Source organism: Ceratotherium simum, chromosome 6 (genome assembly GCF_057802395.1).
Source record: "Ceratotherium simum simum isolate JZ-2026a chromosome 6, ASM5780239v1, whole genome shotgun sequence".
NCBI lineage: Eukaryota > Metazoa > Chordata > Mammalia > Perissodactyla > Rhinocerotidae > Ceratotherium > Ceratotherium simum.
Window position 1 is genome coordinate 55,143,699 of NC_141905.1, and position 15,993 is coordinate 55,159,691.

General features: G+C 36.9%; 1 protein-coding gene across 3 annotated transcripts in view; it reads right to left on the bottom strand.

Moving 5' to 3' along the window:
• NOC3L (NOC3 like DNA replication regulator) overlaps nucleotides 1-15,993 on the bottom strand; it is a 57,845-nt gene that overhangs the window by 21,594 nt on the left and 20,258 nt on the right. For all 3 annotated transcript variants that reach the window (XM_087432295.1, XM_004427856.3, XM_087432294.1), the window contains exons 11-20: nucleotides 13,076-13,207; nucleotides 11,276-11,356; nucleotides 10,868-10,968; nucleotides 7,842-7,914; nucleotides 7,471-7,534; nucleotides 7,314-7,385; nucleotides 6,776-6,957; nucleotides 5,576-5,704; nucleotides 4,784-4,881; nucleotides 2,349-2,433 (exon numbers count right to left, since the gene is read on the bottom strand). In XM_087432295.1, coding sequence (XP_087288421.1) covers nucleotides 2,349-2,433; nucleotides 4,784-4,881; nucleotides 5,576-5,704; nucleotides 6,776-6,957; nucleotides 7,314-7,385; nucleotides 7,471-7,534; nucleotides 7,842-7,914; nucleotides 10,868-10,968; nucleotides 11,276-11,356; nucleotides 13,076-13,207 — 1,017 coding nt within the window. The remainder of the gene's footprint in view (nucleotides 1-2,348; nucleotides 2,434-4,783; nucleotides 4,882-5,575; nucleotides 5,705-6,775; nucleotides 6,958-7,313; nucleotides 7,386-7,470; nucleotides 7,535-7,841; nucleotides 7,915-10,867; nucleotides 10,969-11,275; nucleotides 11,357-13,075; nucleotides 13,208-15,993) is intronic.

The window sequence follows — 15,993 nt, forward strand, 5'->3', positions numbered from 1 at the left end:
TAGCAGAAAGAGAACTCAAGAATACAATCCCATTTACAATCGCAACAAAAAGAATAAAATATCTAGGAATAAACTTAACCAAGGAGATGAAAGACCTGTACACTGAAAACTATGAGACATTATTGAAAGAAATGGAAGCAGACACAAAGAAATGGAAAGATATTCCATGCTCATGGATTGGAAGAATAAACATGGTTAAAATGTCCATATTACCTAAAGCAATCTACAGATTCAATGCAATCCCAATCAGAATCCCAATGACATTCTTCATGGAAACAGGGCAAACAATCCTAAAATATATATGGAACAACAAAAGACTCCAAATAGCTAAAGGAATCCTGAGAGAAAAGAACAAAGCTAGAGGCATCACAATCTCTGACTTCAAAACATACTACAAAGCTATAATAATGAAAACAGCATGGTACTGGCAGAAAAATAGATACACAGATCAATGGGACAAAAATGAAAGCCCAGAAATAAAACCACACATCTGTGGACAGCTAACCCTCGACAAAGGAGCCAAGAATATACAATGGAGAAAGAAATGTCTCTTCAATAAATGGTGTTGGGAAAACTGGACAGCCATGTGCAAAAGAATAGAAGTAGACCATTATCTTTCGCCATACACAAAAATTAACTCAAAGTGTATTAAAGACTTGAATATAAGACCTGAAACCATAAAACTCCCAGAAGAAACATAGGCAGTACACTCTTTGACATCAGTCTTAGCAGTATCTTTTTGAATACCATGTCTACTCAGGCAAGGGAAACAAAAGAAAAACTAAACAAATGGGGCAATATCAGACTAAAGAGCTTCTGCAAGGCAAAGGAAATCACGAACAAAACGAAAAGACAACCCACCAACTGGGACAAAATATTGGCAAATCATATATCAATAAGGGGTTAACTTCCAAAATATATAAGGAACTCATACAACAGAACAAGAAAAAAACAAACAACTCGATCAAAAACTGGGCAAAAACTATGAACAAACATTTTTTCCAAAGAACATATACAGATGGCCAACAGGCACATGAAAAGATGTTCAACATCATTAATCATTAGGGAAATGTAAATCTACAATGAGATATCACCTTATACCTGTCAGAATGGCTATAATTAACAAGACAAGAAATAACAAATGTTGGAGAGAATGTGGAGAAAAGGGGACCCTCACACTGCTGGTGGGAATGCAAACTGGCAGCCACTATGGAAAACAGTATGGAGATTTCTCAAAAAAAATTAAAAATAGAGATACCATATGATCCAGCTATTCCACTACTGGATATATATCCAAAGAACATGAAATCAACAATTCAGAGAAATCTATGCATCCCTATGTTCACTGCAGCATTGTTCAGAATAGGCAAGACATGGAACCAACCCAAGTGCCCATCAATGGATAAATGGATCAAGATGTGGTATATATATACAATGGAATACTACTCAGCCATAAAAAGGACAAAATCAGGAGCCAGCCCAGTGGCATGGCAGTTAAGTTTGCTCACTCCACTTTGGGGGCCCAGGATTCGCAGGTTCAGATCCCAGGCGCGGACAGACGCACTACTTGTCAAGCCATGCTATGGCGGCATCCCATATAAAGTGGAGGAAGATGGGCATGGATGTTAGCCCAAGGCCAATCTTCCTCAGCAAAAAGACAATGATTGGCAACGTAAGATGTTAGCTCAGGGCTAATCTTCCTCATTAAAAAAAAAAAAAAAAAGACAAAATCATACCCTTTGCAACAACATGGACAGACCTTGAGGGTATTATGCTAAGGGAAATAAGCCAGACAGAAAAAGACAAACATCATACGATTTCACTTATATGTCAAAGATAAATAAGCACTTGGATAAGGAGACCAGATTAGTGGTTACCAGAAGGGACGGGATGGGGGAGGGAAAAAGGGGTAAAGGTGCACACATGTATGGTGATGGATAAAAACTAAAATCTAGGGCCAGCCCAGTGGCACAGTGGTTAAGTGTGCGCACTCCGCTTCAGCGGCCCGGGGTTCGTGGATTCGGATCCCGGACACACTGCCTGGCAAGCCATGCTGTGGTGGTGTCCCATATAAAGTAGAGGAGGATGGGCACAGATGTTAGCCCAGGGCCAACCTTCCTCAACAAAAAAAGGAAAAAAGAGGAATATTGGCACTGGATGTTAGCTCAGGGCTGATATTCCTCAAAAAAAAAAAAAAAAAACTAAAATCTAGACTAATGGTGGTGAACACGATGCAGCCTATACAGAAACTGAAAAATAATAATGCACACATGAAATTCCACAGTTTTAAGCCAATATGACCTTAATAAAATAATCAAATTTAAAAAAATAATGAAAAGATCACATACCTTCCTTTCGGAGTTTGAAGATTCAACAGGAGGATTGAATGTCATTGCTGCCATGCTATAAGTCTCAAAAAGTTCTGCAGCAGATCTATAATCACAAATATAAGAAATGTAAAGCCCCACCATACCTGTATAACTTGAAAATAATTAGATTGTAGCCAAAGAATGACTCATTATTCTAAACCCATATATTAAAGTATAACCTAATCTCACTTTTAAAACCAATAAATCAACATAATTAGGTAAAATAAATCCTAAACTCCCATGTAATGATAACAGTATCCTACTAAATCCACCTCAGAGAGGTCTGGTATACATTTAGAAATACAGGCCTCGATAGAAGACTGAGCAGAAGCTCAGTGTAATCAAACCCCAACTCAACTAGTTACATGAATGATACGCAATTAAGTTTAACTTAGTCATGGGAGCCAGAGGAGTGAAGCATGGAGTTATCCTCCATGGATTTCAAACAGCTCAATCCTTCAGCTGTTGGCCTGATTAAAAGTAAAGAGAGACCATTCAGGACAGAATAATTGTCTATATCCATGGTGTATAAATGAATCTTTAATGATTTGGGGTTGGTTTACATTTGCCAAAGGAGATCGGCAGGGGCCTGCAAGGGTTGTGATTAGGCTCACATTCCAAGCTTTACTCTCCAGGGGAAGACTATCATGAGTCTCCTTTCTTTTTTTTTTTTTTTTTTTTTTTTTAAAGATTTTATTTATTCAGTTTTTTTCCCCCCAAAGCCCCAGCAGACAGTTGTATGTCATAGGTTCACATCCTTTTAGTTGCTGTACGTGGGACTCGGCCTCACGTTGGACGGAGAAGTGGTGCCTCGGGGCGCTCCCGGGATCCGAACCCAGGCCGCCAGCATCAGAGCGCGCGCACTCAACCGCTAAGCCACGGAGCCGGCCCATGAGTCTCCTTTCTAAAGCCTTCATCTTCCTCCAGAAAAGCAAACTTCTGGCAAAAATGAGACGAATGTTCAAGATCTCTGATGAAAACATGCCAGAAAAGGATCATGAAAAAGAAAAGTGACAAAGAATTCTTTTCTCTTTTTTTTTTCTTTTAAAAAACAAGGCTGGGAGACAGGTGAGGAGTATGAGGGAAGAAAAAAGTAAACGGCCATTTTATCATTTAATAAGACTAAAGGTTATCTCCATCCTACCCAGAAGGAAAGGGTTTATAGAAAACAACCGAGTTTATGCCTCATTTAGAGGGAGAAGCAGCTGACTATCTAAGATATATCTAAAAATATAGACCCAGGGCCAGCCCGGTGGCGTAGTGGTTAAGTTCGCGCACTCCACTTCAGCGGCCCAGGGTGTGTGGCTTTGGATCCTGGGCGCAGACCTCCACGCCACTCATCAAGCCATGCTGTGGAGGTGTCCTACATACAAAATAGAGGAAGACTGGCATGGATATTAGCGCAAGGACAATCCTTCTCAAGCAAAAAGAGGAAGATTGGCAACAGATGTTAGCCCAGGGCCAATCATCCTCACCAAAAAAATAAATAAAAATAAAAAAATATATATATAGACCCATTTTGCCAAATCTACCACTATTTCAAGAGAAGCTGGAAATGTGATTTTTAGGTGAATTCTTCTAATATTTAAAATATAGCAACCAATTCAGTTTTTGTTCAAACTCTTAAGAGACCAGAAAATCAACCTGCTAACCTACAGGTCACATATCTGTGATCTCTGAATTAAAGAAACCAGTGGGCTTGCAAAGAAGGAGAAAAAGCCACAGCAATTTTAATTCCGAGTGGTGGGTATACGGTGAGTACAAGGGTGTCTTTGATACCGTTTTCTCTTCTTTTCTGTATAATTGAAGTATTTCCTAATTGATTTTGTGGGGAAAAAAGGTAATTACTATGTTTTCAACTTTTCTGTACTTCTGAAATTTTTCAGAACAAAAAGGTGGGGGAAAGAAAATTCTTTTAGGAGGACCCTTTTCCCCATCTGGAAGAGTGTAAAGAAAATGCTGGAAGTACCAGTCCAAGCTTCTTGTTAGTTAAGAGGCACTGTACAGAGATGGCTGTGCGGGCCAAGGAGAGAAACTGCTGCCCTTCTGGGTGGCAGTGCTCCAAAGCACTTTTCTCTCATAGATCTTCACATAAAGGAAATATGTCATTATCTTATTCATTGTTGAACCTGAGTGATGCGCATATGAGGATTCACTATTCTTTCTACTTATATGCGTAATAAAACTTTTTATGACAAAAAAAAAATGTTACGTGATGACCCAAAGCAAACTAACAAAATCAGTCAGCATGTTTTCTCTTTAGAACAATTCAGGAATATGAAGTCAGATCAAATCCAGATAAGCAACTAGCACTTTACATTTTAAAATCTATTACTTTACAAAACAGACTTCTCATAGTAAACAGGTATCAGCTGAAATTTTTAGTTTTATAATAAGGCATCGCTAAATACTACCTTCGGCTCAACTCTGGTTTGAGTGCTTCAGAACCCTCAGAAGGTGCTCCAGCCATGAGGTGGGCTGCAAATTTCTGCACTATGGGATGGTAATGTCTCTGAAGGGAAAACAGGACAATCACATTTTGCACAGGTCAGTACTTTATAAAACACTAGCTACATCAAAGATTTCCTTTAATAAACACTAATTTAAAAAAATATATATGTGTAAGTAATTCATAAGAACCACATACCTACAGAAAAAATACTATCTTTGCTCACAAGATTACAACACAAATCTGTTTGATGACCAAGTTACCAGTGACGTAGGTTAGTCTTGCTTTTACAGCATGAAAGGACAAATCAAAAAGCAATTTCTCTTTCAGAGTGAAAAAGTCCGTTTACAACAGGTTTCCTGAAATACACTTTCTCTCAGTCTCACTCAAATGCTGTCCGCACTGTCAGACAACACCACAGGTGAAACCCTCCTCAAACTGGGCAGGCTTATCGAAGTCTCCTTGGATAGGACCCAATACAAATGGGCCTGATAACGAATCTTCTATTCTGAATAGTGTTAGGGAAAGATTTCAGCAAATTTTACCCACGAAACTGTCATCATTTTCTGCTTCCTTAGAAAATATCTCTCAAAAATCTTAAAGAATAGTTAAGAGCAAAGTGAAATGTATACTATTGAAACACAAATTATACGAAACGCAGTCCCAGAACAAAATATATTTGGTACTCTGGCAAACTACTTGGGGGAAAACTGGAAAAAACTGCTCACCAAAAAAAAGGGTGGGAGGCCACTCTTACCCGTAGTGCATGCAATTCCCAAAGAGCAGTGTTCTGAGCATTACAGTACTCGGGTTCATCCAGCTCAGGAAGGAAAACCCCACTTCCCTGAGATTCATTGTCAAGCAACAGATCTGTTTTGGGGAAAGTCTGCAAAGATGTCATGTAAAAAGAAGAATTAAACTGATATTGTTAATTTAAAAAACATTGTTGGGTTCTGTACTTTTATTTGTATTTAATTTGATTTTATGATTATATAAGGGCTATAAGCATATGCACTTTATACCTAGCTTTAATTTTTAAAATTTAAGCTTATACCATAAGAGAAAAAAAAAACTGCAAAAGAATATTTTATCCTGATTGCTTTGAAAGGAATTTATTTTGCAAAAGAAAACAGAATATTCTTTTCACCCAGCAATCCCACTTTTAGGAATCTTTTCTACAGAAATAATTACATTAGCTACACATATAAGGATAGTCACTATAGCATCATTTATAACAGCAAAAAAGGAAAGAACCTATATGTCCATCAAAAGAAAAATGCAAAGAAGCATAAAGGCCAAACTGCCTAAATTTGAATCCCACCTCTGCCACTTACAAGCAGTGTCACGTTAGGCAAATTACTTATTTTCTCTGAACCTCAGTTTTCCCCATCTGTAAAATGGGAACAATAATGGTAGCCACTTCACAGAGTTTTTATGAAAATTAGATGAGTTAACTTTTATAAAGCAGCAGCAGGCAAATAATAAGAACTATATAAGTGTTTTTTAAACAAATAACCTTATATAGTCATTAAAGAGATAAAGTAGTTATACTTGTACTGACAGAAAAATGTGTTCATCCTCATTAACTGTTAAAAAAAAGTTGTAGAACAATAATGTATATCATAATCCCCTCAATCCCTTTTCCATTAAAAATAAAAGTTGTGTTGCTTGTGCGTGTTTGGTATATGCATTTATATGTGAATTTTAAAAAGTCTGCTCGAAGGCCACCCACCAAATGGTTAAAATGGTTACTTCTGGAAAGCCTCAATCTGGGTGGTATGCTTTGTTATTTTATGTACTTTTTGTTATCACCTGATTTTGTTACAAGTGTGAATTACTTTTATAATTAAAATAATAATGAAGAAAACATTAAAACGAAGAAAAAAGACATGAATCAAACAAAACACCACTGCTGTACTCCAAAAACTTAGCTCTATTCATTTGTATCACTACTTACATGCATTAATATTCTGTTAGTTGCTAAAATGCCAATGCTTGAATTTGGAAGAACATGAAGAGCAAGGGTACAAAGACGCTTAATGAAGGCAAGGGCTCGCTGCTGAGATACTTGCTTTCTTCGCTTAGTTAGCATGACATCAAGACACTGGAGGACAATCTCAACACCTTCATTGGTAGCACCTAAAATAACACACACACCCTTCAGGGTTATTCTCATTACTTTTTCATTATGTAACTTCACTGAACTCCCGAACAATCCAACACGAACTGTCACATCTGTCCCAAATCATTTCCCTAACCAATGAAGTAATGCTATACTGATCAAGATATGCAGTGGGTTGTACCACGTCTCCACTCAACTCCACAAGTTCTCTCTCTCTAAGTCTTACATAAGGTTAAATACAGATATGTGGCACTGGCAGGCCAGCATTTCATATACCAGTTCCTAGTTCTCATTTTTCATTCACTATAATTCCGGTCACAACATATTGTTAAAAGATAAATATTGATCAAAGACACGTTATCTAACATCATACCTGCATGTAACTTGAACAGTGTTTTGTAAAGATGTGTATAGAATTTCATTGGATCAATATTCAGAACGTCACCTTTGAAATGACAATAAACACCAATTAGGTATGTTACAACCTCCAAAGGTGAAGTAAACAAAATTTGATTAAGAAAATATCTTACCTTGCCCAGAAAGAATATGAAAAGCAGTCTGGACACAGTGAAGACTTTCTTGATAGCTTAGGTCCTTAAAAAAAAGAAAAAATGGATATTAAGAATAATAATTATCATTTATATCTTAAAAAGTAATCCATTAGGGGCCGGCCCCGTGGCTTAGCGGTTAAGTGCGCGCGCTCTGCTACTGGCGGCCCACGGTTCGGATCCCGGGTGCGCACCGACGCACCGCTTCTCTGGCCATGCTGAGGCTGTGTCCCACATACAGCAACTAGAAGGATGTGCAGCTATGACATACAACTATCTACTGGGGCTTTGGGGGAAAAATAAATAAATAAAATTAAAAAAAAAAAAAAAGTAATCCATTAATAGTTACTTACACCAGATTCAATGAGAGTATGTAGAACTACTAACAAGTCATCAAAAAACTCCACATTTATAAGGTGAGCAAACCTAGAATCAAACAAAACTTAGTTAAAAGGGAACCTAAAAACAGAAATAAAGCAGCTAAATATTAAGCTTGACTTTAAAACCATATTTTTAATATTCCTTATTTCAAAATGTTAGCTATGATGAACATGATGGTGATTACTGATACTTTTCATTACTTCAGATCGGCCTTTTTGACAATTCATCCATAGCTGGACACTATACTCGGCAGGAATATATGAGGCACTAAATGAACTAAAAATATTTCAAAAATACTTCTGCCCTAAGGAAGAAGTTGCTAAGAGCAAGCAATTTCCCTGAGCAAAGTTTACCAGGTGTCCAGCACTGTTCTAAGTCATAAAGGAGCCAGCATCATCAGCTTCTAGGAAGAAGGGTGGTGGAAAGAGGGAAAAGAAGTATAAATCTGCTATTTATAAGACTATGGACCCTATGAAAGCTTTAAAAACAAAATGGAAAGAATACTGGACTTGGAGTCTAGTTCAAGCTCTGCAATTACTTACCTATATGATCCTAGGTGAGTCACTTGACTGTCCTGGGCCTCTATTTCTACAAATAACTGAGATCACTCAATAGAATTAAAGAGAAAGAATCATTTGAGCTACTAAATGTCAGAGCACTCAACACTATAAACTACTAGGCACTGAAGTAGTTAAAGTCAGGATATCTCTTCAATATTAGCGAAAGAGCCTTTGACACTTTGCAAATCTTAGAACAAAAGGATTAGAGGGCCGGCCCCGTGGCTTATCGGTTAAGCGCTCGCGCTCCGCTGCTGGGTTCGGATCCCGGGCGCGCACCGACACACCACTTCTACGGCCATGCTGAGGCCGCGTCCCACATACAGCAACTAGAAGGATGTGCAGCTGTGACATGCAACTATCTACTGGGGCTTTGGGGGGAAAAAAAATAAATAAATAAAAATCTTTAAAAGGATTAGAAAAAGACCTTAGAAGTGATACATTCCCCATTGTATTATACAATCTTTTTGGGAAGGAATTTGGCAATATTTATCAAAATTTAAAATGAATATAACCTTTGACCTGGAAATACAGGCACACAAATGCATGATGATATTCCATTCCAGTGCAGCGTAGGAGACTGGTCAAATAAAGTACTGTATATCTATAAAATGGAGTATTATGAACTTAGAAAAAGTGGATCTATACACGCTAACATGGAAAGATATTCAGAGTAACTGTTTACCAAAAAAAAAAAAAGCAAGTTACAGAACAGTATACATAGCAGGATTCCATTTGCGTGAAAGACGGCAGGCAGATAGACTTACATACATATATAGGAGAAGAATTTGTGATTTTTTAATTTTTAATTGTATTATTTCAATTTTTAAAATGAGTGTGTATTATTAAAAACTTATTTAAATAAAGGAATTGGTCATTAAAAAAAACCAAAGAGCAGGTCCTACCCAATGTAGGAATAATCCTTTCTCTTTGAACCTGTGACCAACCTCTCTTTGAATACTTTCAATGACAACGACCACGTTAGTTTATAACGAAAAGCATCCCATTGCCAAACAGCTCCAGTCATTAGAAAGTAATTTTTTATATGGAACAGACTTGCCCTTTTTCTTTCAGCCACAGGTTTTATTTCTAAAGTTGTGCTGTCAAACAATGGTAGCCACTAGCCACATGTGACTAGTAGGCATTTGAAATGTGGCTCGTCTAAATTGAGATGTGCTCTATGTGTAAAATATACACGAGTCTTCTAAGACATATGTTATGAAAAAAAGAATGCCAAATCTCTCTTTGATGTTTAATATTGATTGTATGTCAAAATATTTTAGATAAATAGAATTCAATAAAATGCATTAAAATTAATTTCACCTGTTTCTTTTTACTTTTTTAATGTGGCTAACAGAAAACTTTAAATTATATATGCAGGGGCTGACCCAGTAGCATAGTGGTTAAGTTCACACGCTTCACTTCAGTGGCCCGGGGTTCGTGGGTTTGGATCCCAGGCACGGACCTACGCACCTCTCATCAAGCCATGCTGCGGTGGTGTCCCATATATAAAGTAGAGAAAGACTGGCACAGATGTTAGCTCAGTGACAATCTTCCTCAAGCAAAAAAAGGAGGATTGGCAACAGATGTTAGCTCAGGGCCAATCTTCCTCAACAACAACAACAGAAAATTAATTACATATGTAGTTCATATTACACTTCTATTGGATAGCACTACTCTACAGGACTACCTCAAATAATTGTGCAAAACTATCACGACAACCATTATTCTAGCTCACATCCCCCAACAGGTTCATTAGTGTTGATAAAATTTACGAAGAAATCTATCTTAACAGCAACAGATTACTAGGACAGAGAAATGATGTGTGAGCTGGGTTAGAACAGACTTAAAAGTCATCTGCATGAACCACTCAAACTGTGACAGTGGATAACTGACTACAGTGCAAAAAAAAACCAAGAACTGAGAAATGAACCTTAGGACACCTAAAATTTACTAAGCAGAAGGAAGGAGTTAGTGAAGGAGATTTAAAAAGTAAAAGGTTTGGGCCGGCCCCGTGGCTTAGCGGTTAGGTGCGCGCGTGCTGCTGCTGGCGGCCTGGGTTCGGATCCCGGGTGTGCACTGACGCACCACTCCTCCGGCCACGCTGAGGCCACGTCCCACATACAGCAACTAGAAGGATGTGCAGCTACGACATACAACTATCTACTGGGGCTTTGGGGGAAAAAAATAAATAAAATTATAAAAAATAATAATAATGAAAAAATAAATAAACAAAAAGTAAAAGGTTTGAGGTGAGAAAACCAAAAAAGCACAGTGTTACGAACAGTTTCAAGAAAAGCTAGTTTCAAGAAAATAAAAAAGGAATGAGAACTGAGAAGGACACTAGGTCCTCGTTCATGAACCCTATTTAAAATTCATGGTTACTTCAGTCTTATCCATTTAGAAAGAATCTAAACGATTTCAACCTACACAGCCCTTACTTGGCAAGACCTTCTAGAACTGCTGGCAGGAGAGGTGACCTCTGGGCTTTCTTCAATATTCTGAAGTAGGTTACAAACACAATATTCAAAGTCTCCGTGTGCTGGCAGGAGAAACAGACAAAATGACTTGAGTATAACCTAGTATACTTTCTCCTGAGTTACCATAACCATGACTTTCCAAGTCAACCTTTTAAAGCTCAACCTCAATCTTAGGAGCTTCAACAAAACAGAATGAAGATACACATCCTGTGGTTTCATAAAACTGGCATTGATCACATCAGTTTCTGGCACAAATAAACCTCATGAACTAAACCAAAATTATATAACCACAAGTTGAAACAATAAATCTCTAGTTAAAATCATTTAACAAAACATTTCAAAAGCATAAGAGAACGTGAAACTGCCTACCAGTTTAAGTTTTTTCTCAGTACTCTCTGAAGCTTCTGCCTCCCGAAGCTCTCGCTCTAGTTTCTCTTCTGCTTTTTTCCACTGAAAAGAGGTTGAAAAATATAAGCATATATACCACTGAATGAAAACAGCATGCTGCAGAGAGGCCTAATTTGTAAGTATTATGAAAAAAATACACTAATACCATAGATATCTATGAACACAAATATGAGCAAAAGTAAAAAAAAAACACAGATAAGAAGCCTACTCAAAACTTGTAACAGTGGTTGCCTCCTGGGAGAAAGGCAGAAGAATGAGACTGGGGAGACGAACAAAGGGGATTCCAACTCTATCACCAATGGTTTCTTTCTTTTCAAGAAAAAAACTGAAATAAGTCTACTAATATTTGCTCATTCTGAATAGTGGATACATATATATGTTATATTACTCTCTGTAGCTTTCTATAGCTTAAATTAAAAACTTGCAAAAAAGAAAAAAGGAGGGGCTGGCGCCGTGGCATAGCAGTTAAGTGTGCGCGCTCTGCTGCTGGCGGCCGGGGTTCGGATCCCGGGCCTGCACCAATGCACCGCTTGTCAGGCCACGCTGTGGCAGCATCCCATATAAAGTAAAGGAAGATGGGCACGGATGTTAGCCCAGGACCAGTCTTCCTCAGCAAAAAAAGAGGAAGATAGGCATGGATGTTAGCTCAGAGCTGATCTTCCTCACAAAAAAACAAAAAGAAGAAAAAAGGAAAGAACATGCTGAGCCCAGAAATAATTCTTATTGTTAAATCATCTGTAACATGAAAACCAGTCATTAGTAATACTTCCTAAACACATTTACATACAATGCGTAAAAAGAGATTCTATATAGGACTTCAACAAAATATCAATTGTTTCTACTTCCGTATACTGTAAGAGCAGCAAACAACAGTGGCTCAGGTGTCTGAGACACAGGGGACTGACTGAGGAACAGAGTTTCCTTCCCTCGTCTGAAGGTGTTAAAGAGCTGCGATGCTCTTAATGAGTCTTTGTTTCCCCACCATAGCTATCTAACGCTATTCCTAGGCATATCCAACTTCTATTAGGACAGTATGGTATAAATAATTAAAATGGTTATCTTTATTTGTTACAACTATTAAGTCTATTTTGATACTTCTGTCATGTTTTCAAAATTTATCAGACACATTCAAAGATGGATATTCCTGGAAATTACTTTTTGTTTTGTTTTCATAAACAATTTGATAACCCTAAAAACTGTTTAGAAATGTTTTGAGAAGTGATAATAATGATGGTGGTGGTGATAACTAACGTTTATAAAGCACACCCAGTGTTATGCACTCTGCTTTACATACATCATCTTACTTAAAATGCACAATGACTCTGTGAGGTAGGTGCTATCATTAGTTCCATTTCTCAAAATTAAAAGTTTTCAAAGTCTCATAGTAAATAAACAATGGGCTGAAATTTCAACCTAGGTTTCAAACACAAACCAATAAAAAAACATGATTCAATTAACAAAAACCCACTTTGTTGCCAATTTCACAGGAATACATCCTTTCTATTAAGGCAGGAATCTGTGTCTCACAATGAATCTAAGATGGTCTTAAAAATCTTTTCCTCTACTGCTTTCTTTGCCAATGAATTATCAGTTTAAATTGATTCGTTAAAATATTTCTTTGCAGTAACTGAGAAAAATAAAATTCTCTAAATATTAGATTTTGAAATATTTACATTTATGATTTAACTATGATTTTTACCTGTGCCTATACTATGATTTTAATCTAAAATCAAATAAAACAAAAAAGGAAATAAATCAAACCTTTCTCTGCATTCTTGATAGAGTTTTTCTCTTTTCCTTGAAAGTCATGAACTTTTTTGGTTTATTAATGTCCTCTGTATCTTTTTTCACTTCTATTTCCTTGATTCTCAGGCACAAGAATGTTTTTAACATCTAATATTGAAGAAAACACAAATACACAGCTTCATATTTATATTGCCCTCAAAAACTACACAGAAAAATAAGTATTTAACAATGTTATTTCCTTCCTTCACACAAAAACAAAACAAAACTGTGAAACATCTTTTATCACATTTTATACAAAGTTCCATATCTTTTTGCTGAACATATTCGATAATCTGTGCCTATGAAAGAACACTAGTATTTGGCTAAATACACATAATGTTATTTTGCAGTTTAATGGGTACAGGAAGAGAAAACACATGACTTGGCATTGGTAGATAGGATTACAAAAAGTAGACAGGCCAGAAAAAGGTTTGGACCAGAATGGGAGCAGAAGATATAAACTAGGTATTTCTAAACCAGCTTTAATTTACGAAACCAGCTTCAGTTTTGCAGTAACAGTTCTAATCTTTACTTTTTTTTCCCCCAAAAAAAAAATAACATGAACACTACTGTTACTGATTTTAAGACAACTTATTTTCCTTTAAGCCATTGGTTCTCCAACTTTAGCAAACATCAGAATGATCTGGAGGACTTGTTAAAACAAAAATAGCTGGGCCCCATCCTCAGTTTCTGATTCAGTAGGTCCGGCGTGGGGCCCCAGAATTTATACTTCTAATGCCTAGCTGGTCCAGGGACCACAATAAGAACTATTGCTTAAGCCATTCAAAAATTCAGATACTAATTTGGAAGTTGGTGTTTTGTGTGCTTCAGCAACCATAAAGACAAAAGAGGTGTAAAATCCAACATTTTCTCTGCAAGAAATCACTCTACTGACCTCCTGCAGTTAGAGCAGCATTCCTGGGGAAAAAACTGAGAACTACAGGTTCGTCTTCCAATATGTACACATGGAAGAAAGCTGAGTATTTCAGATGACAGGGCTTAAAGCACAGAACTAAAACAAGCAAGAACTAAAAGCATAAATAATGAACCTAAAGTCATCCTAGGTATCATCAGGTATCTTACTTAAGCCTAATGAATTCTGAATATTTTGTAGCCATTCTACATGCTCATAAAATACCACCCACAAATGAAAAATAACTCTAAACTCAAGAATGCAGTATTGGTCATCTAATCTTTGGCAAGCAAACCAAGACTACACAAGAAGGAATGGTAATCTCTTCAATAAATGGGCTGGGAACACTGGCTATCTACATGCAGAAGAATGAAAGTTGGATCCCCTATCTTATACCACTCACAAAAATTATCTCAAAACGGATTAAACATTTAAAAATAACACCTGAAACTATAAAACTCCTATAAGAAAATATATGGAAAAGCTCCTTGACATTGGTCTTAGCAATGATTTTTTTGGATATGACACCAAAAGCACAGGCAACAGAAGCAAAAATAAACAAGTGGGACTACATCAAACTAAAAAGCTTCTGCAGAGCAAAAGAAACAATCAACAAAATGAAAAGGCAACAGGATGGGAGAAGATATTTGCAAACCATATATCTGATAAGGTGTTAATATCCAAAATATCTAAGGAACTCATACAACTCAATAGCAAAAACCAAAAAACTTGATTAAAAACTGGACACAGAACCTGAATAGACATTTTTCCAAAGACATCCAAATGGCCAACAGGTATATGAAAAGGTGCTCAACAGCACTAATCATCAGAGGAATGCAAATCAAAACAATAATGACATAGCATCTCATACCTGATAAGACGCTTATTATTAAATAGACAAGAGATAACAAGTGTTAGTGAGAGTGTGGAGAAAAGGGAACCCTGTATAGTGTTGTTGGGAATGTACATTGGTGTAGCCATTATTAAAAACAGTATGGAGGTTCCTCAAAAAATTAAAAATAGAGTTATCATATGATCCAGCAATCCCACTTCTGGGTATACATCCAAAGGAAATTAAATCACTGCCTCAAAGAGATATCTGCACCTTCATGTTCATCGCAGCATTATTCACAGTACCCAAGATATGGAAAAGATCTAAGTTTGTGTCAACAAACGAATGGATAAAGAAAATGTAGTATATATATAATGGAATATATATAATGGACTATCATTCAGCCATAGAAAAGAAGGAAATCCCACCATTTCCAACAACATGGATGGACCTGGAGGACATTATGCTAAGTGAAATAAGCCAGACATAGAAAGACAAATAATGTATGATATCACTTACATGTGGAATCTAAAAAAGCTGACCTCATAGAACCAGACAGTAGAACGGTGGTTGCCAGGGGATCAGAGAAATGGGGAAACGTTGGTCAACAAGTACAAACTTTCAGTTATAAGATGAATAAGTTCTGGAGATCTAATATGGTGATTATCCACACAAAAAACGTAACTATGTGAGGTGACGGATGTGTTAACTTGATTGCGGTAATCATTTCACAATGCATACATATATTAAATCATCACATTATATACCCCCTTTAAAAAAATCACATTGTACAACCTAAATATATACCCCCAAAAGCCCTCAACAAATTAAAGAATGTGGTTTATATTCTAGCTTCACTAAAATGAAAGTTTCCCTACGGCTGAGTTTCAGGTTCAAGCCTTATTATCTGATCGCTCTCAATTCTGAGTAAAGACACTAATTATTTTGTCTTACTTAAGGGTTACTTAAGCCCAATATTTATAATTTCAGTGGTTCAACTGAAATTATCAGCTTTGAGGAATGAAAGGGATTTGATGGTAAAGGAAGACTTTGAAGTTAGGAAATAAAACTGTAGAAAATATCACCTTAACAATCAAAACTATATGACTAGGGCCAGGCCCATGGCGTAGCAGTTAAGTGCTCGCGCTC